General features: G+C 34.5%; 1 protein-coding gene across 1 annotated transcript in view; it reads right to left on the bottom strand.

Annotated features, from left to right (window-relative positions):
• The window catches only part of Vav (Vav guanine nucleotide exchange factor), a 339372-nt gene that overhangs the window by 164594 nt on the left and 153472 nt on the right, over positions 1–21306 (bottom strand). Inside the window, exons 9-10 of the mRNA XM_090414835.1 lie at positions 16242–16337; positions 6916–6987 (exon numbers count right to left, since the gene is read on the bottom strand). Coding sequence (XP_090270961.1) covers positions 6916–6987; positions 16242–16337 — 168 coding nt within the window. The remainder of the gene's footprint in view (positions 1–6915; positions 6988–16241; positions 16338–21306) is intronic.

Below are 21306 nucleotides of genomic sequence, written 5' to 3'. Positions count from 1 at the left end.
TATACGTGAGCTGGCAGCAGACACCAACTAAGGCCATCGGTAAAAGTTTACCGATGCAAAACAGCGGAATAAGTTCCTCAAAAAGGACGGCTGAGATGACGATATCGATCCAGTAGACGAGCGTATATACAGCAAAGTGCAAGGAATGGCGATTTGCGTCGATCAGCGTAATCTCCACGTGGATGCGACTCGATAAAGCAGAAAGACATCTGACAACAAAGAATGGACGAAAGGAAGTGCGATATCCTCTCAGGACACTGGTAATGTACAGTAAATTCCTTATTCTTGTAACAATTAGTATTGCGGCAAAGTGAGGAGAACAGATTTCTGATTGAGAAGAAAGAGAACTTTTAAGTGACTTTTGTGCTCAGTAACGCATTAATCTAATTATATTGGACTAGTAGTCTGAAAGCCTGAGAGTATGCAACACTTAGTAAAATGTGAATTGACCTTTGTTAGCAAGTTTTACTTAGAATTTTGAATTACTATTTCATGATAAATGTGCTTACTTAATCTATAGGTGTAAAAAATTAGAGTGTTTAGATAATTAATGTGTTCCTTATAGCTCAGCTAATGAATTAGAATTCTGATATAACATACCTTGATATGTAAAAGTTTATTGTATGAAATTTTGATAATTAATAAACATGTTTTTCTATGTAAGTCTGAATTTGTCTGAGAATGAGATTGAAATTACCACTCACTAAAGTTCGAACCTGTGAGGAAGGGGAAATTAAAGAAAGTTTAGAAAGTTTAGGCCATGACTGCAATGTTGAAGTTTCTATAGGCACTTAATTCTTTAATAAGATTAGGTAATACTCTGGGAAAGTTCCTTTGTACAAGAATTCTTTTGTACTAGGACTCTGGCTGGCGCAGCTAAAATAAATAAATTTTGTCAGAGTTCCGAATAGAGAAGCAGCCCCAGAGAGATAAGGTAGAGATTTCAGGCTTAGTTAGTACGACAAGGATTTAAGATAGAAAACATAAAGTAAAGAACTAAAGACACGATTACAACCAAAAAAGTGCAGCCAGAAACAGAAAGAATATAACAATAGAAAGAGTCGGTAAGGATATAACGGACTATATTACTGAGAGTTGGGAGCCAGTAGCCAGGAGTGGATCTTAAAGCTCCAGAGATTATCCTCATAGTTTGATTCAGCTGGACATTGACTAAAGAAGCATGTGTGCTGTTCAGCCACACCGGAGCACAATACTCTTAGATAATTAGAACAAAGACAGTGTGGTAGTATGCAGTAGAATAGAACAAAGACAGTGTGGTAATATGCAGTGTGTTGGCATCAGCACCCCAAGAAGTTCCAGCAAGTTTATGCATTATATTATTATTAGTTTTTAATTTTCCGGCAATATTTTCTAGATGAGTTTTAAGATAATGACATTACACAAGGGGATGTTGAAATGCATGTACATTACTGCTAGAAGCATCAGAAATAAAGGAGATAAGTTCTTGGCACTGATAAGCTCAACTTGTCCAAAATTATAGGCATCAGTAAGACCTGGTTAACAGAAAATGATATGGCTATAGTGATAGAATAAGTGCAGGCAGAGCAATTATTATGGGAGGATTTCAACTGGAGGACATAGAATGGAGAGATGAAAGTGGGAATGGCAAGATGGAAATGGGATTTATAGAGTTGCTAAGGATTGGTTGGTTGGTTGATTGATTGCGAACAAACAGCAGAAGCAATGGCGAGGTCATCTTTACCTATAGGAATTACCCACCTTTTAGCAACTCCTATAGGTAAAGATGACCTCGCCATTGCTTCTGCCTGGTATCCACTATTGGGCCTGGCTCCGACTGAAGAGACCTCAATAAAGGTTGAAACTAGTCTGGGTAGTAGCCCTTCCTTTAATGCATAACATTATACATATCTGCAAAGAGATGTGTTTTTGCATTATGGGAGATACTGAGATGGGAGTGATGTTAGCTTGGTCCACCTTTGCTACAAGTTTCCCGGTGCTGTACTACCTTAACCCAGTCCTGAAGATATTTTCAGGCGAAAACTTTGTGTGCTCACACTTGAATAAAGGATTAAACTAAATTTATTATATTTATGATTAGAATAATCAATTCCAGACAGAGCAGCCTCATAGTCAGACATAGAACTAGCATTCAGAACAACATTCAAAACTACACCAGATCTGACTTTGAGCTGGTGTAGTCATCTATTCCAAAAAAAGTTTGAAATGAAAACCCTAGGTAGTACCAGAGAAAGTCTGTATATATGTTATTGTCTTATAATATTTTAGAGATTGGAAGTTTTTTCAATTGGTTAGACTATAACAAATTTTGTTTAATCCTTTATCCGCATGTAAGCAAACTAAGTTTGCACCTGAAGTATCTTCGGGACCGAGGCAACTCGTGGTAAAGCAGACCAAGCTCTCATCACTACTTGTCTTATTATCTCCCATAATGCAAAGCACATCTCCTTGCAGACATATGGGAAAGATAATTAAGGGAATGGTCACTATCCAGACTGGTTTCGACCTTTATTGAGGTCTTGTCATTGGGAACCAGAGGTGGTGGTGTTACTAAGGTGGAAGGAATGGAGAAGTCATATTTACCTCTACGAGTTACCAAAAGGTGTCTCACCTTATTAAATTACCCTGGATTTAGAGAAGGATATATTGGAAGTTTTTTTCACTTGGTTAGACTATAATAAATTTCGTTTAATCCTAAACACCATCTTCAGGACTGAGGCAACTCGTGGTTGTGGTAAACGAGTTGCCTCAGTCCTGACGATATTGGAGTTCTTGAAAGAGCTGTATAGGTCGATATGACGTCTCCATTGCTTCCATCACCTCTGGGTCTGGCTCCCACTGACGAGACCTCAATAAAGGCCAAAACCGGTCTGGGTAGTGGCCTGTCTCTTTACGCATAGCATTATATATGTTCGCAAGGAGACGTGCTTTGCATTATGGGAGAAACTAAGACAAGTAGTGATGAGAGCTTGGTCCGTCTTTTATGGCCGTTAGGGAAGAAGTATAAAAGGGTTAGAAATCCCCCCCCCCTTTCCTTCTCTTATCTCGTGTCCTGTGTTCACCTCTTGGTCGATCGGAGCTCTGGGTGTAGGTCCATCGCTGGCATGCGATCAGAGAAGTTTCAGTGGGAAATCTAATCCTGGGATACTGCAGCAGGCTATGCCGTGTGTACCGTTGAGGAATGTACGTGTCCAAAATGCTGTGATAATGGAAGTCAAGGAGATGATCGAGTTCAAACATCGACGATCAGAAAGAAGGGAACAAAGGAGTATAGATAAGTAGATAATTTATTCTTTGATATGTGTGAGAATCCAGAAATTAATATTGTGTAGAACTTTAATGACAAGAGACTCAGAGATAGCAATTAAGAGAGACTGTATGAAAAAAGACTTGTTCGTTGTAGAAGATTATGAAAGGTCAGACATTGTATGAATCTGTGTATTATGTGTATTTAAGAATGTTTAAACAGGATTTGATCTATAGAGTAAAGGTTGACTGAGATTGTAAGGACTAAGATTATAGTGAATAAGAAATATGTTATGTGTAGAGTAACTTAGTTAGATTGAAATTTGATGGGGTTTTATGTAGAAGGTATATTGTCAGATATGGATTATTCCTTAGCTAGATTTTGTAAGGAACCTTTTTAATTTTGTTTTGTTAGCAGTGTGTACATTATGCTAAATAAACCTTGTTTTTCTTTAACCAATTTTATCTCTTTATGGAATTCGATGCACCACTTGTAAAGTTAAATACGAAACTGGGCGGGAGATTTTTAGAACACAATTCACGGTCACGATTGCATATCTTGTATTATCTTTGTTCACTTCTTACCAACTTCTTGATTAACATTCTAAATAATCTAAGAGTCCTAAGTGGCACAGCTTAAATAAATAAATTTTCTTAGGACTTAACAAGCGGTTGGTAACGAAGAGTCTGCCACATAGGTTTTGGCTCAACCCTCGGGCTATTCCTTTGTGACCCAGGGATACCACATGCCACACACATTAGGCAAGACTTTAAGGAAACTCAAAAGATATAAGAATTTACAAGAAAACGGCACAACAGATTATTCTTATTGCAAAAATTCATAACTGAGAGTATTTATCTTTTGACAAGTACGAATAAAAGTTAATCAAATCTGTATCTTCAAATCTTTGAATAAGATTTATGTCACACTGTAAATTAATTAGCTCCATTTGTAGATTTTCTGGTGCGTTATTCACGTTCGTTTTTAATGGTAATAAAAATAATGTAAAATCGGACTCCAAATCATTAAAATCTTTAAATCTTTCTTCAAATTCTTGTCGTAATAATATTATTTTTCTTGCATATTCTTGAGATTTTTCATTTGAAATAATAGGGCAGGATTTAAGATGTAGGAAATGTACGAAATTTTTTGATTCCAGTTGTGTTCCCCATAATTGCAATTTAGCTTTAAAAGCTTTAATACAAGCATACATGTCAGCGATAAGTTTATTCTTTTCTTGTAGCTCTTTATTGAGAATATTTAAATGGCCGGTTAAGTCAACAAGAAATGCTAAATCTGTTATCCGTGTATCATTATGTAGCTCGATGGTTTTATTTTGTTGCGTCATGAAAATTTTGATTTCATTTATTAAATCAAAAAACCGTTTTAATACAGCTCCTCGACTTAACCACCTCATTATAATAAATCATTTCTCTGTACTCACTTTCAATTTCTTCAAGCAATGCAACAAATTCTCGATGATTCGGAGCTCGTCCATGGATAAAGTTTACTATTTTAGTTAATGTTTCCATAACATTATCCATCTGCAAACATTTGGCAGAAAGTGCTTCTTGATGAATAATGCAATGTATAGTGCAAAATGTATTCTGAAATTTTTCTTCTTTCACTATATTTCTTAATTTTACAGCTACTCCATTTTTTTTTTTTTACCAACCATAGCAACTGCACCATCACTTGCAAATCCAACCATTTTATCCCAACTTAATTTATATTTATCTATTACAGTTTTTATTTCAGAAAAAATATCCTGTGCACTAGTTTTTCCTTTCATAGAAATTATTTCCAATAATTCCTCAATTACTTCAAATTCATCAGTAATACCTCATACGAAAACAGCAAGTTGTGCTACATCTGTGATGTCAGTACTCTCATCAACTGCTATTGAGAATGCTGCAAATTCTATACTTTTTTCTTTTAACTGACATCGTAAATCACTAGCGATTTCGTTAATACGGTCCGCTACCGTGCTGGCTGACAAACTAATACTTTTAAATAATTGTTGTTTGTCAGAACAAAGAAGTTCAGCAGACTTAATCAAACAATCTTTAAGGAATTTGCCATCAGTAAATGGTTTTGATCATTTTGCAATGATGTGCACGAGAGCAAAACTTGCATGAACTGTTGCTTCACTGGATTTATTTGCTTCAATAAAAAAAATTTGTTGTCGATGTAAGCCAGATTTCAGAAACTAACTTTTCTCCCCTCAATTTGCCTTCCAACATTTTGAATTTTTCTTCATGATTCGTTTCATAATGGCAACGTAAATTGTATTCTTTTGGAACTGATATTCCCTTATTACAAATAAAACATACAATTTTATTGCACACAACACCACAAAAGTACATATCTTGAAAAATGCATACATATCTCTTACTCTTTGTTAAAGTCATAGCTTGCAGTTTAATCTCTTAATTAAAATCACTATTATAATTTTATTTACAACTTTAATTCAACAAGATGAATTTTCTTCTGAAAGCAACACTCAAAAGTTATGCACAATTCTAAACGATAGGTATTGATATAATGTAGATCTAACAACAAGCACAAATAAACATGTTTTATAAGCCATATATTAGTTTGTCTCCATCTATATTGCAATATGAGCTGCATAGCTGTGCATCGGAAACACCAGAATACTGAAGCGCCACCAACTGTCGGCTGGTGAACTAAATTTACTGATTGTAAATTGTAGATATGGACTGAGTTTATGTGCACATAAGCTAAGTCCATATCGCTACGTCTCTAAAACTATAAGCACCGTATTTACAACAAAGGCCATGTAAAATTGCTTTGAGGGCCAGATGCGGCCAGCCAGTTTGAGACCACTGATCTAGGATACATCTTTTTAAGCTTGAAATCAAAGCTGTGAACAACAGAATTTCCAGAATATAATGCTGTATAGTTTCTGCCATATTGCTGATTTTTAAATCAGTGTTTTTTTTTTAATTATAAATATCAAATTTTTTTTTTTTTTTTTTTTTACACTGCTAATTGGTGAAGAAATGAAATGCACAGTATGATACATTATAGCATAGTATATAGTCTGTTCCAAATATTCAGGAAAGAAGGTAGCTGTAAAATGCCTATTCTACTGTTTCCAATATATCACAGAGTGGATCTCTAATGTTTATATGAACAGGATTGCCTCCATATACAAGTAGCCTAGTCATGAGGTAACTTTGCATGAAAAATTTTTGTTTGCTCATGCTGGGATAAAAGATAAAAACAATATAATTTTATGTTAAGTACCTAGATATTATATAAGCTACTGTACTATGAAACGTCTTAGGTGTTTATGCTGAAATATACATGTCAAACTGTAACTATAGTTGTTGTTTTTTAAATTTTAACATTTAAAGCTGACATACTTGAAGAGACAGCTTTTGAGAAAATGTCCATACTTCTCTAGTTTAAAAGTAAATAAACCACAGGCAATCAGTAATAGTTAGTATATATATAAGCTGAATCACAATATAGCAAATTTGTAGGGAGTATAAAAATAGTTGGTAATAGTGGATAGTTTTCTACAGTGAACGTCATTTAGAATAGTAGTATGTCTATAGGTCTTAGGTTGGAACAGTCAACTATATATAGTAAAAATTTGAAAAAATGAATACATAAATAATAAACAGAATGAATATTCTCACCAGCATAGCATCGAGTGCTTTCTGCAGGCCTATATAATCATCATGAACTTTTGGTGTATTTTGCAAGAGAACCTGAAAAAAAGTATACTTCAATTACAATACAGAAAACAAGTAGAAAAAAAAAAAAAAACTTAATTCTAAACAAACTTACTTTTGGGAGTCCATCTAATTATTATTTTTTTATTTTTTTAAATATTTTGCAATGTGCCGAGTAATTTTTTTTTCTTACTGAGCAAACCAGCAAAATAAAATAACTTTTCTAGTTTTTAGGAAAGATTCCTCTCAGTAAAAAGAGCAAGAAATAATACATAAAAATTAAATGAAAGAATTTACAATAAAATGCAGAAATCAGTACTATGAAAAGAGTTGGCCAATCTCTCATGCACTGACCACTTCATTCTTCTTCTTAGTGCATCAATCTGAAGATTGAAGCGCTCAGAATAGAACACTATGACATACTGTTGCCATCCTATCCTGTGTTCTCCTTTTTATTTCTTCATAGCTCTTAGCTTCAGTTATTAGTGTTAAGTTGTTTATATCAGAAATTCTTGGTCTCCCCCTTCTCCAGTCCGTTCCACTATTTCTGTAAGCAGTTTGCCATGCCTCAAGTGGTAACCAATGAGGCATTTTTTTTCTTTTATTGATGTGGTTCAACAGTGATTGCTCTTCTTAAACCATGTTTAGAACTTCGTTAGTCTTTCTAATTCTCATCATTCTTCTCCAACACTGAAATTCAAATGCTTCCAACTTTTTTGGTGTCTTGTTTTGTTAAATTCTTCACAACCATATAATGCTATGCTCTATATTTTTGTTTTTGCCAGTCTCTTTTTTTTAGTTGAATGTTAAGTCCTGTACTAGTAAAGATGTCTCTCCTATTGTAGAATGTCTTTTATTAGCCAAGGCTAATTTTTGCTTTTATATCTGATTGACATCTTCCATATTCTGTGATGAAACTTCCAAGGCATTTAAAGAAAGTTACTTGTTGTATTGGGTTGTTACCCTTGTACCTGCTACTTGTACTTGCTACCTTTAGATATCCTTGATGTTTTTGTTTTGCTGTTTATTATTTCTATTTGGGTTTCTTAGTGCTTATAGAGATTAAATATGAGCCTTCTCTCTCTTCAATCTACCTTTATTGTTTTTAAGATTTGGTTCCAATCAAGACTATCGAAGGCCAGGTCAAGGAAAACTATCAGAGTATTTTTATTTTTCTCAAATCTTCTTTCTATAATTGTTCTAAGATCTCTTGTCCCGTATTGCTTCCTGAACCCAAACTGATTGTTGCTGATATATTCTTTGGCCTTATTTGTTAATCTTTTTGTATAACTTTTAGTAATATTTTTGAGGTATGTGATATTAGACTTATTGTTTGATGATTTTCAAGCATGTCTATATTATTTATTTTAGGAACAAGAATGACAGAGCATTGTGTAAAGTCTTTGTGAACAGTTCCAGTTTCATATATACAGGGTGTTCGGGATAAATTTGACATATTTATAATTAATTATATTTTTCCGTAAGTTACATGTATTAACACACACTTCTCTTCATTTAAAAGTTTGGACCCTTCTTCATTCATATACAAGATGTCAGAAAGGATGGATAGCTGGAACCCACCTGAATCATGGAAGAGAATAACTTGTATCATGATGATTCGTGCCCACCATCAAAATAAGGATATTACGACTGCTGCCCAATGCTCCCTGAATACAGTAAAAACAATCAGGTATGAACTAGAGACTTGCAATGGTGACTACGAGGATGTAGCAAGAAGAAAGATCCCTAGCAGACGATCTGATTGCGTTCGTACAGCAGAATTCCTCGCAAATCTGCAGGAACAGGTGTTGAAGAACCCTGGCATTGGAATTCGGGCTTTGTTCGTGGAGTTGCTAACTGTAGTCAAGCCCTGGATAACAAGGGTAGCCAATGGTAGGCCGTATGTATGGCAGCAGGATTCGGCCCCTTGCCACACCTCTGGGAAAAGTCAAAAATGGTTGTCTGAAAATTTCTACGACTTCACCAGTCCAAATGTTTGGCCTCCAAACTCCCCAGACCTTAACCCCATGGATTATTTTGTATGGGGCGCAGTTGAAAAAGACACCAATCGCACTTCCAGTAATACAAAAGCCCAGTTAATGGATAAAATTAAAACAGTTTTTGCGGCCCTTCCCAGGGAGACTGTAGCATCAGCTTGTTCAAGGTTCCGAAGCAGAATTGAAGCTGTGATCGATGCTAATGGTGGTTATTTTGAGTAAATCTTGTTGATAGTATTGTAATTAACTCTGCCTGTAATGTTTTTTTGTCAATTCATTAAATTTAATAGATACAAAGAAGATTTTCTTTTTCCTTACGAAACTGTCAAATTTATCCCGAACACCCTGTATATATATATATATCCTTTATGATCTTGAATAAGTATTGTTTCCTGAACCCAAACTGATTGTTGCTGATATATTCTTTGGCCTTATTTGTTAATCTTTTTGTATAATTTTTAGTAATATTTTTGAGGTATGTGATATTAGACTTATTGTTTGATGATTTTCAAGCATGTCTATATTATTTATTTTAGGAACAAGAATGACAGAGCATTGTGTAAAGTCTTTGTGAACAGTTCCAGTTTCATATATATATATATATCCTTTATGATCTTGAATAAGTATGGTTTAGTTATACAGTGGAACCTCGGTTGTCAAACATAATTCGTTCCTAAAGGCACTGTTCGGAAACTGATTTGTCTGAAAACTGAAACCATTTTCCCATAAGAATTAATGTAAAATGGTAAATTTAGTTTAATCCTTTATCCAATGTATCCATGTAAAATGGAATAATCCATTCCCGAACTCCAGATGACTGCTTATTTAAAGCTTTACAACAGTACTTCATGCATAAAATCTTATACAAAAATAATGAAAATGCATAAAAAGAATAAACACAATAAATAGATAAAATATAGATGAAAAAAGGTGATCTCTTTCCACAAAACTTAGCACCTCACCCCACTTCACACGCATTTCTTTGATCAAAGAACTAGGAATCCTCCCTTCCTTCCTTCCTCTGAAAACATTTCTTCAACCACCGTCTTTTGCTGCTTCTTCTGAGGGTGTCCAGTTCTTCCGTGGTGAGCTCATACCTGTGGTCCTCCACATCAGCATTGCCAACTTCCAAGCCTATGCTTTTGCCCAGAGACACAACATCATTGACAACAGCAACACACTCAGCCTTAAAGCCCTCAATGTCTCTGTGTGCGCTACACAGTCTGGCCACAATTTCTTCCAGGCCAAGTTTATGGCCCTGTAAGTCACTTGCACCCAGGCTTTGTCAAGAATATTAAGCAATAGAGGATATTGAAGTGATTTTTCCAGAATTCTCTGAGTGTTAATTCTGTGTCAGAGCTCACTTCAAAACACCTTTGAAACAATGCTTTGGTGTAGAGTTTCTTAAAGTTCGAAATGATCTGCTGATCCATGGGCTGGATTAGAGGAGTCGTGTTAGGGGACAGGAACTTCACTGTAATAAAAAAACTCCTCCACCAACTTGTCCTCCAAAGCTGGAGGGTGAGCAGGACCACTGTCCATCACAAGAAGGCATTTTAATGGCAAATTTTTTTCTTGAAGGTATTTTCTCACATTTGGGGCCAATGAATTGACCAACGAAGAATTGGTAGAAGTGGAGGAACAACTGTTGCAGAAGAGGAAAAACAAGAAAAGGAAGAGGGAAAAGAGAAACAGGGAGAGGTAGTTAAACAATTTACAGTGAAGGGTCTTGCAGATATGTTCTTTGCAGTTAGTGTTCTCAAACTGGCTGAAGACATGGACCCCAATGTTGAACGCTACTACTTAATAATAGAAACAAAAGTACATGATGCATTTGTTTGCTATGAACAAATTTATGATGAAAAGAAGAAGGGGAATAAGTAAAGCACATGGGACATTTTCAAAAAAAAACAAAGGTTACACCAGAAGAGCCACAGCCCGATTGTTCACACAGGGAAGGTAATGAAGATGTGGTTGTGGAAGAAGATTTGGGTGATTATTCTCCTGTTTTATAGTGGCAGTAACACACAGTACAGTTTTATGATAATGTTTAAAAATTAAAATGACAGTATACTCATTAACTCTGTTGATTTAATGCAGCATTTCTCAATCTTTCTGAACCCAAGGACCAGTAAAATGCCCAAAACAATTCTATGGACCACTATGTAATTTTTTAAAAAAAAAACCTATGTGGGAAAAACCTACCAATTGGAAAAAACTTTGCCATTTATAACATAATAAATCTAAAAGCATGTTTTGAATACATATGGAAACATAATTAAATTAGAAGTAAACGATTAAAAGTTTATCATCATTGAACGAAGTTTTAATTTTATTAAACAAATAAATAATATGATATAATTATGTTACTACTTTTAATCAGATGGTTAAGCTTCACAGCCCTTGCAGAGTTCCCTGATATCTGGCTGAATATTGGTCAACTTCAGTCGAAGATCGGCACACACACTAAGACAATTTCTGTATTGTTTTTATTTGAAGAAGCAATGAAAATCCTTTCTCAAAAAGATAAGTTGTAGAAAACTGCATAACGATTTTCAATGCTTCTTCAGATAATTGGGGAAATTCACTTCTCACTGAAGGCGAGATCCAGAATCAGGCCAAAATCACGGAATTGGATTTTAAGCCCACTGTTCGCTTGAAAGCTCAATTAGCTGTTCTGTTTTCGATAACTAAAGGTCGTTCTCGTGATTTTAAGCCTGAAATGGTTCGCAAACTCACAGAAATATCTTATAAAAGTTATTCGGAAAATATGTTTCCGAATTCTGTTTCTGAGTTTTGAGGCAGTCACAAATCCTTTCCAGAAACTCAGAATAAACAAAAATATCAGTTTCCACTGAAATGTTTTTCCAATGTTGGAAAAGGTGCAAGTTGTCTGTCTTTTACATAACTAATCCATAACAACCATTTTTTTTTCTCGAATGCCTTTATTTTGTCGTAGGCATCAAGAACAATTAAAGAATTTGCCTGGAGGGAGAGATTTAGTTCATTTAATTTCGAAAAAATATCTGAAAGATAGGATAATGGTGATAACCATGATTCGTCAACAAGGAGTCATGCAAAAGCAGAATTACTTTCATTTACAAATAATAAAACCTTGTGCCTTAATTGAAATAACTTTGTTAGTACTTTGCCCCTGGAAAGCAAATTTCGGAATTAAGGAAAAGTTGTATATATTCACTGCCCATTTCATCACAGAGTAATGAAAATAACCTGTTATTTAACGATCGAACCTTAATAAAATTAACTAGCTTTACAGCATTGTATAGCACAGTTTTAAATTCTGGTGGCATTCCTTTGGAGGCTAACACTTCCCTATGTATGAAACAATGTACCCAATCGTATCCAGAGCTACCTCCTTGACCTTAGAAACAACCCCACTATGCCTTATGCCTGCCTGTAAGGGCTCGAGCTCCATCCAAACAGAAGCCCACTACATTTTTCCCACTGGATCACTTTGTGTATAATGTAATTATTGAGAGTGTGAAATATTTTTTCTCTAGTTGTTCGGGATGACAAAGTTCTAAAAAACAGAATATTGTCATGAATGTTGTTATGTGCTTATCTTATGTATCATATTAACTGCGCATCATTTGTAACATCAGTATTCTCGTCTATTTGTAACATATAATAAGGGCTCTTCTTAATTCTTTCAATTAACTGAGATTCTACGTCACCTGCCATATCATTAATTCTGCTATCGACAGTGTCATTTGAAAGAGGAATCAAATCAACATCTTTTAGTAACTTGTTGCCAAACATAGTTTTTTACCACATCTTTTATAGCTGGAAATAGTAAATTTTCTCCGATAAAATGAGGTTTCCCAGTTTTCACTATGCACAAACTTAAGAGATAGGATGCTTCCAGTGCCTTGCTATTTAATTGAACCCATGACCGAAACTATATCTTTCCCATGATTTAATGTCCCTAAGAGTCACTGAAAAAATTCAATTGGCTTATTTTTCACATCACAATGTTTAGTTTCTAAATGTCGGAGTTTTGCAGGTTTCATGCATTCATTCAACAACACTTCATAACACAAAACACGTCGAGGTTTCTGTTCACTTTCATCTCCACACCAAGTAAACCCGAATTCCAAATATGAACTGTATATTTCCTACTGTAATTTTTCTTTGAACTGCTTGTTTATTCTACTTTAATAGGATCAGATTTACTCGCCATTACAACACATGTAATCACAATTAGGAGTGGCATCACCTATTTCATTCTTTTCTTTTCAAGGTCCTAGTTTTAAGGCCACTTAGAAGTATAATAAATTTAGTTTAATCCTTTATCCAAGTGTGTGCAAACAAAGTTTGCGCCTCAAAGTATCTTCAGGACTGGGGTAAAGTGGTACAACAGTGACTCCTTGCAAAGGTGGAGCAAGCTACCAACACTCCTATCTCGGTATCTCCCATAATGCAAAACACATCTCCTTGCGGATATGTATAATGCTATGCATTAAGGGAAGGGCCACTACCCAGACTAGTTTCACCCTTTATTGAGGTCTCTTCAGTGGGAGCCAGGACCAAGTGGAGATACCAAGGCAGAAGCATTAGCAAAGTCATCTCTTCCTAAAGGAGCTGCCAAACGGTGTGCCACCTTTTTATTAAATTACTCTGGATTTAGAGAAAGATGTTGAAAGTTTATTTTTCACTTAGTCAGACTATAATAAATTTAGTTTAATCCTTTATCCAAGTGTGTGCAAACAAAAACTCTCAACACTTTCTAAACTTTCAACACTTAGAAGTAAGTTCAGAATGTTCTTTTTATGAACATTCTGCCGTTATTTGTTGATTTTTTTAAGTATCCATTTTATTTCAATAATTTTTACTTATTTATTTAATTTTAATTTGTTTTGTTTGGATAATTAAAATATGTATATTTATTTATTTAAGTCTGCCTGAGGACCTCTTGCCCCATTGTTGTGGAACACAGGTTGAGAAACACTGATTTAATGTATCGACTTGCGTCCTGCCAGATGGAACGTATCCTGGATGTAAGTCTGATGAATGTATTTCAAGCTGAATTGGCTAGTCTCATCTTCTAAAAATTATATTTTATCCTACAAAAACAGACAAACCAGAGAATATGAAATTCTCCAATATAATACATATAATACAATATAATACAATGCATGTGGCTTACATGCATTATGTCAGAGATGTATTATATATCTTACCATTTTACCTTTAGTAAAATGGTAAGATATATAACAACCAAAACAATACCTAACTTTGAGAGCCTATTTTCACTATTATGTCATTAATTTTCATTAACAAAATACTGTAAAATCTCACACGATAAGTTATTTTATAACTTATTGCTTGGTTTTACAAGGGTCTTAAATCAGAATATTACATAATATATAATGTGAAGTTGATGTAATGTATAAATGAAAAATTTAGTTATAATGTATGTATGATTTAATATTACCTGTAAAACTATTGTGTTTGACACAAAAGAAAAGAATTATTCTTTGTTAAAGTAATGAGTCAGCAGGAAAGGTTGTCCAGATTAGTAAAGAGCAAAGGAAATGCCCTGAAGGAAAAGATTGCAGATGCCAAAGTTGAAAATCATCAAGAACAAAGACTTCAGTAAAGGTATGCAAGTGACGTCAACACACCTGAGGATAGGCGTGAAAATTGCAGAGGTAAAGACAAAGAACAGGAAAGGATATTTAAGCAACCTGGTGAGTAGGAAACAGTGTTCACTCATTCATGGAGGCTCACTGAAGTTCCCCCCAAGTTTCCCAGGAGTTCCTGAGTGTTCCAAGAGTTAAAGAGTTTTGAAGTATAGAAGTTGCATGTTCTCCACGCCCACCAACACCTGTGGACAGGAACAGATGGAAAGGTCTTGCAAACAAAGTCAAGGAATTTTCCCGATAGAAAAGTCTCCAGTCGTTGACAACAGAGAAAAGGAAAGGGAAGGACATCACTCAGAATTTGCATAGAGCCACCATTAATGATGAAGTGCATTGCTGCGATCTCCTAGTGAGAACAAGAAATGTCCTAATCTAATGGAACTTTCACTGAATACAATGGACTGCTTGTGAAGGAAGATCTGTGAATAGCTGTAATATGTTGATACACTTGTGCTATGGATACATGTAACTGTGTAAAGGTATGAAATAAATTGTTGTCTTAATTATGTATAATACTGAGTTGTATAATAGAGTAGTGTATAGTATTGTATTGTATAATAGTGTACGATAATAAAGATTTAGGTAGGCTAGGAAAGGTAGCCATAACTAATTATTTGTCTCAAATGAACATGCATTTCTTGGTTAGAATAAATGACTTGTAAACAGCACGCTAATCTGATAACTGTCAATGTACTATCTCCAGAAAAATTACAAGCCTGTATGCTGATAGGAATTTGCCACGACTAGCTTAAGTGTTGAGTAAGAAAATTTAGAAACTTCTGTTAAAGTTACGAGCCCTTGCATTGTCATTACTCCACATTTTCCCTCACTCTCGGAAATTCAGTCTGGCTGGCATAGTCGAAAATCAAATAAATTTGCCAGATTGGAGAGCATAAGGGACCAAATAAGTCGTAGACATATGGCTGGTGGCAATTGGAATTAAGACTGGTCACACATACGACAAGGATTAAGGCAAGGCGGAAAAGGGGGGGGGGGGTGTCAAGTCAGCATAAGTAAGTGAGTTAGAAACATAATGTGCATATATATGCAATAATAGAAAAATAACTAAGATAAAATTAATATAAAGAAAAATTTTACAGTACAATGTTTATAATTAATGCAAATGTTCAATATTCTCTGCCAATCTTCATAAAAAATGTAACTCAGAGGATATCGATTCAAATCCCACTGTGTCATAGGTGTTTTTCCAATTTTCTGTCATAAAAAGTCAAATTTTTTATGACAAAAAATTTTCAAAAGAAAATCAAGTTGGCTTATTGGAGGACTGAAATGGTTCAGAGCAAGATTTCTGGATTACCTAACCACTGTCCCATGCAAGGTGTGAATATTTTCCAAATCTTTCATGAGTAGAAATTCATTATGAATACAGAACATAACAGCACCATATAAAATGCATTAAACAAGTACTATCAACAGTATCTAATGAAGATTTATATTGATCTATATTGATAGGGAAAAAAAATTGCAAATTACACAATATTCATTATCTAGATAGTGCTCTTGCCCAGTTAGGTGGCACAAAATTTTTATTTTAATATATTAAATTGGAAAATGTTTATACATAATTTAAAATGTAATATTAAATAATTAAAAATTCATTCACTTTTACCTTTAATAATAAATGATACTTTAGCACCCTCTGCATAGGTACTGAGAGGAGGTCTCGCAGCTTAAATTTTCCATCATTAGCTTCAAGTTGACACCTCTAAAAGAAAATAAATTATTCTGAATTAAGAATAGCATGCAACTAAATCCAAATGAAATATATTTTAATGAAAAAATATTCAGAATAAAGTCGAGCTAAATTTCTTTAATATTTGATAATTTTTCTTTTCTTTACAACAAAAATTTTGTTACATCTTAGACAAAGTTGGATTAGGCTTTTTGGAATATGTGTCTCAAGAACTGACAAAAATCAACCTCTGAAGTAAGCAGCCAGTATTTTATTTCTGTCAATCACAATGTTCTTCTGGACAGTTTGCTTATTTTGCAGAAACTCAAAGTTATAATGAACTAGTTGTAACTTGTTACTCATATATGGGCACTGAAGTGCTATAGGTTTTGCAACCACTTCTGTGGGATTACTAAACAATGTAATGAACCTGAGCTACCAGTTTTATGTAGCATAAGCTTGAATTTCATAATACTCCCTATTCATGACAGTAATTATGTCTATCATCAAATTCCTGATCTGTACACTCAAGGGATGTAGATGATACCACAGCAGTACAATGTAATAAAGTTACATTATTACGAGTATCTTATCAAATTAATCCAAATTTGGGGAATCCAAAATGCTTCCACACTAATCAATTACTTGTTAGGTTCCCAATATAGTTATATTTTATATTTCACTCTTTTAAGACACTTAACTGCATCAGTCCCAAAATCTTCGATCTTTTTTCTGCCTTTCTGTTTAAGTGACCATATCACCTTAGAGAACCTTTGCTTGCACTGGGGTTTTTCAGGTCCAAGTACCCAGACTCAAACTTGGTGAATATTTTAATTTTTACTCATGTACTCCAGAAGGAGTTGCTTTCTTGATCCAAAAGAATATGTGTCACAGACTTTAAACCTGTGAATGGTAGACTTGCCGTAATAAGATTAAAGGGGTAAACCACTAAATATATTATACAAGTATATGCACAAACAGATGATGATCAGAAAGTGGATCACTTTTATGACCAAATCAATAACCTGATCCATGAAACACCTAAGAAAGATTCCTAACAGTATAAGGGAGTGTGGGATTGGAATGCACAAATTTGAATAAATATATGAAGGAATTTTATCCCTTTTTCTCCCCTTTGAGTAGGTGAAACATATCACAGACGAATGAAACTGATAGAATTTGCTTTGCAAAGATCTCACCAAAATTAACACTTTTCCCGCATAAGAAAGGATCACAAAAATGAACTTAGATCTCCCCAGATGGAAGAACTTGGAAACTAATTGATTATATACTTCATCATCATCCAATTCTTGATGTGTACCAGATATTATGATAGTACTACATGAAGAAATTGCATCGTTAATAACTTCCTATCAACAATTTTCCTCCAAATCAATCTATTATCTGTCAACATTACCAGATCTTATATTTCTGTCTTCTAAGGCACTTTCTACTGTATCAATCCACCTATATCTTGGTCTTTCTTTGGGTCTTTTTCCTGCCAATCTGGCAGAGAACACTTGTTTTGCCAATCTGTGCTCTCTCATTCTGTTTAAATGACCATACCATCTGAGATTAGCTATGCTAACACATTCCTGGATGCTGACAATGTCAAGTTCTTTCCTAATATCCTCGTTTTTAATATGATATTGCCACTGATGCCATCTGTTCATGCCCCTAATCTTTCTCAGGACTCTCATATCTGTAGTCTCTAGTCTTTGGTCAAGTGTTTTATTTCTTCTTTGGTCAAGTGTTTCATTTTTAACCAAGCTCTCAGATCCATAAGTTAAAATTGGTTTGAACACTGTCTTGTATACAACTAATTTAGTGTTTTGACTAATTTCTCTCTTATTTCATATACCATATTTTTCGATAGATAACGCACGTGCTATGTATACAAAAAAAGTCTAAATTCATTAAACATGAACATGCACGGTATACATTTGAAAGGTATGAGAGGTAAATCAAATGTAATAACAAAACTAAGGTAGAAGTATTACTTAATATTTATTGAACATTACACTATTCAAATCCAAAAAATTGTTCAGACTCAATATTGAAAGAATCAATTGCGTTAAAAATTTCGTTTCGTATTTCTTCAGCTTCATAATCATTGTCACTGGACACCACTGCATTCCCCTGTACTTTAATGAAACCATTTCTAACACAGTTTTCACTTACAGCAGCCCAACTTTCTACAATCCACGTAACTATATCTTTATATGACGTTCTTTTCATCTGTCCTGTTTTGATATATTCATGGATGTCATTCATCATCCAGTCTTCCCACTTAGCACGCAAATTGTCTTTGAATGGTTTATTTACTACAAGATTAAGGGGTTGGAGTTTTTTTTGTTAAACTACCTGGAATGATGGCCAATTTGGAATACTTACAATTGTTTTAACTTCTGCTGTCGTGCGTGCCCAACACGAATCCAACACTAACAAAGATTTTGGGTTGAAAAATGCCATTTTTCTCTTTCGCTACACATTCTCCAACCAAAATCTCATAACCTCGGAATTTATCTAACCTTTATCATTAGCAGTAACAATAATATCTTTGGAATAACAACCTTTTGGAACTGTCTTTCTTTTGAAAATCGCCATCGATGGCAGTTTGGAACCATCTGCAGTTACACAGAGAACTACAGCAAAGTTAGACCTTTCGTGCCCTGTTGTAGCAACTGAAACCGCTTTTGCTCCCTTCAGATTCACAGTCCTAGAACTAGGCATGTCAAAACTTGCGGGAACCTCATCCATATTTTCAAAGTGACAAGCATCAACTTCATACAAGTTTTCTCTCAGAATTAGTGATAAAGATGACATGAAAACTGGAGAAAAAGATATTCTTGAGGTACAGAGTAATTACTTTCGCTTCCTAGTCGCATGGCAAATTATGTCCAACACTAGTGGAGGAGCGCACACTTAAATAGTTTCTCTTCATAAATCCAAAAACCCAAGATGGGTTGGCCTTGAAATCCTTTATATTATCGTTTTGTGCAATTCTTTTCGATTTCTGCAACATACGGACAGTAGATATTCTCATACCTTTAGCTCTTTCACTAACAACCCAATCAAACAGTTTTTTTTTTTTTTCTATGGTTGGCCACAAGCACCTCATCACACGTTTCCTCGTATGTAAACATTTCAGGACTGTTTTAGCCTTTCACCATGCAGTTTCAATTCAAGATGCAAATGATATTTTCAATGTTTCTGCCTTTAATTGCTGATTTTCATACCAAATTTATTACAACAGTTATTCAATTTAGTCAGGGAATCTTGCAGACTTGTACTGGATTTATTTATAAGTATAACATCATTCTGCATAAAATAAAGAGATGGATTAACATCTCCAATTTCAATATCAGATTTAATAGTACTTTTTCTTCATAATGTGATTCATATAGATAATGAATAAATGAATAATGAATAACTTCCTGTACTTCCTTCAATTCTAAGCTGACTTACAACTCAAAGACAAAGTATTGCTTGATATAATGACACCATATAACTGTAGTGTTTGGAATAGCTTCTCTCTTAGCACTTTGTCATATGCCTTTTCTAGATCTACAAAACTTAAATACAGATCTTTGTTATATTCCCACAATTTCTGAAATATTTGTCATAAGGTGAAAATCTAATCCTGACAAGCTCTATCCGGCCTAAATCCAGCTTGTTCTTCACCAAGCTTTCCTTCTACAAGCCTTCTCAGCCGTTTCTCAAATATGCTTGCATATATCTTGCCAGAAACACTCAATAGGGAAATGCCTCTGTAATTCTCACAATTTTATTTTCCTTTTTTGTATATGGGTAATATGAGAGTTCTATTCCAATCATCTGGAATTTGTCCTCTGTCCAGGCTTTCTGAACTATGCAGTGCAGCCACTGCAAAACTTTTATACCTCCATACTTAAGCATTCCTGGTCAATTATCATCTATTCCTGCTGTGTTTTCACTTCAGGCTTTTTGATGGCTTTTTTTACTTCAAATATGGATACATATTCCTGATTGCATGCCTGGTCAGTATTTTTAACCACTGTGTTGTCACTAATAATTTCATTTAGCAATTTTTCGAAGTAATTACTCTGCACCTCAAGGATATCTTTTTCTCCAGTTTTTATGTCACCTTTATCACTAATCCCATTTGTCCATTTCTAAGCTTTTCAATAGCTTCCAGAATATATTGCAACCTTTCTGATATTTATTTTCTATGTTCTTACTAAAGTCTTTCCATAACTTTTGTTTAGCTGGTTTTACACAGTGTTTACACAGCTTTCTTACATTTGTCTCTGTATTCTCTAAGAGCACAAGCTGACTTATTCTCCAGGAATTTTGATATGCTTTCTTCTTTTCCTTCATTGCCTCTTTAACTTCCTGTGTCCACCATAAAGTTCTGATTTTTCTATCCTTGCAGACAACCTCACCACATGCATGAATGATGAATCAGTCAATCAATGTTTTTTCAGGGCTTGCCACTGAATCTCCAAGATTTGGTTTCTGTTCTCAAACTTTTTCATTTTCTTTAAAACTTTCTTAGATGTTCTTCTTTTCAATATGAAATTCAATTTTATCCTGTTCAAGACTAAATGGTGATCACTTCCAATTTCAAATCTTCTGTACACTCTAGTGCCTTGCACCAGTGAGAAATCATCACTATCAACAATAATATAGTCAATGAGACTTTTCTTATTCCTTGCCTCTTCTCTCCAAGTGAATTTATGCATATTTTTATGTTGGAACATTGTGCTAGTAATAAACAGTCCATGTCCTGAGCAGAAATCCAACAGGTATTTGCCATTATTAGCTTTGCTTTTTTTCTTCAAATTTTCCCAAAATATTTCTGTATGTCTGACAGTCATTTCCTACTCTTCTATTTAGATCCCCAACAAGGAACAACTTTTCTTTTTTCATTGTGTCAGTTGCTTTCTGTAAAGCCTAAAAAAATTCCACCATTTCTACCTTAGTAGAACCTTCTGTGGGACCACCATAGGCACAAACTCTC

This window comes from Typopeltis vanoorti, chromosome 26 (assembly GCF_054136105.1).
Source record: "Typopeltis vanoorti isolate ZY-2024b chromosome 26, IOZ_Tvanoo_1.0, whole genome shotgun sequence".
Taxonomy (NCBI): domain Eukaryota; kingdom Metazoa; phylum Arthropoda; class Arachnida; order Uropygi; family Thelyphonidae; genus Typopeltis; species Typopeltis vanoorti.
Note: the sequence above shows the minus strand (reverse complement) of the source record. Positions and strands in the feature narration are given on the sequence as shown.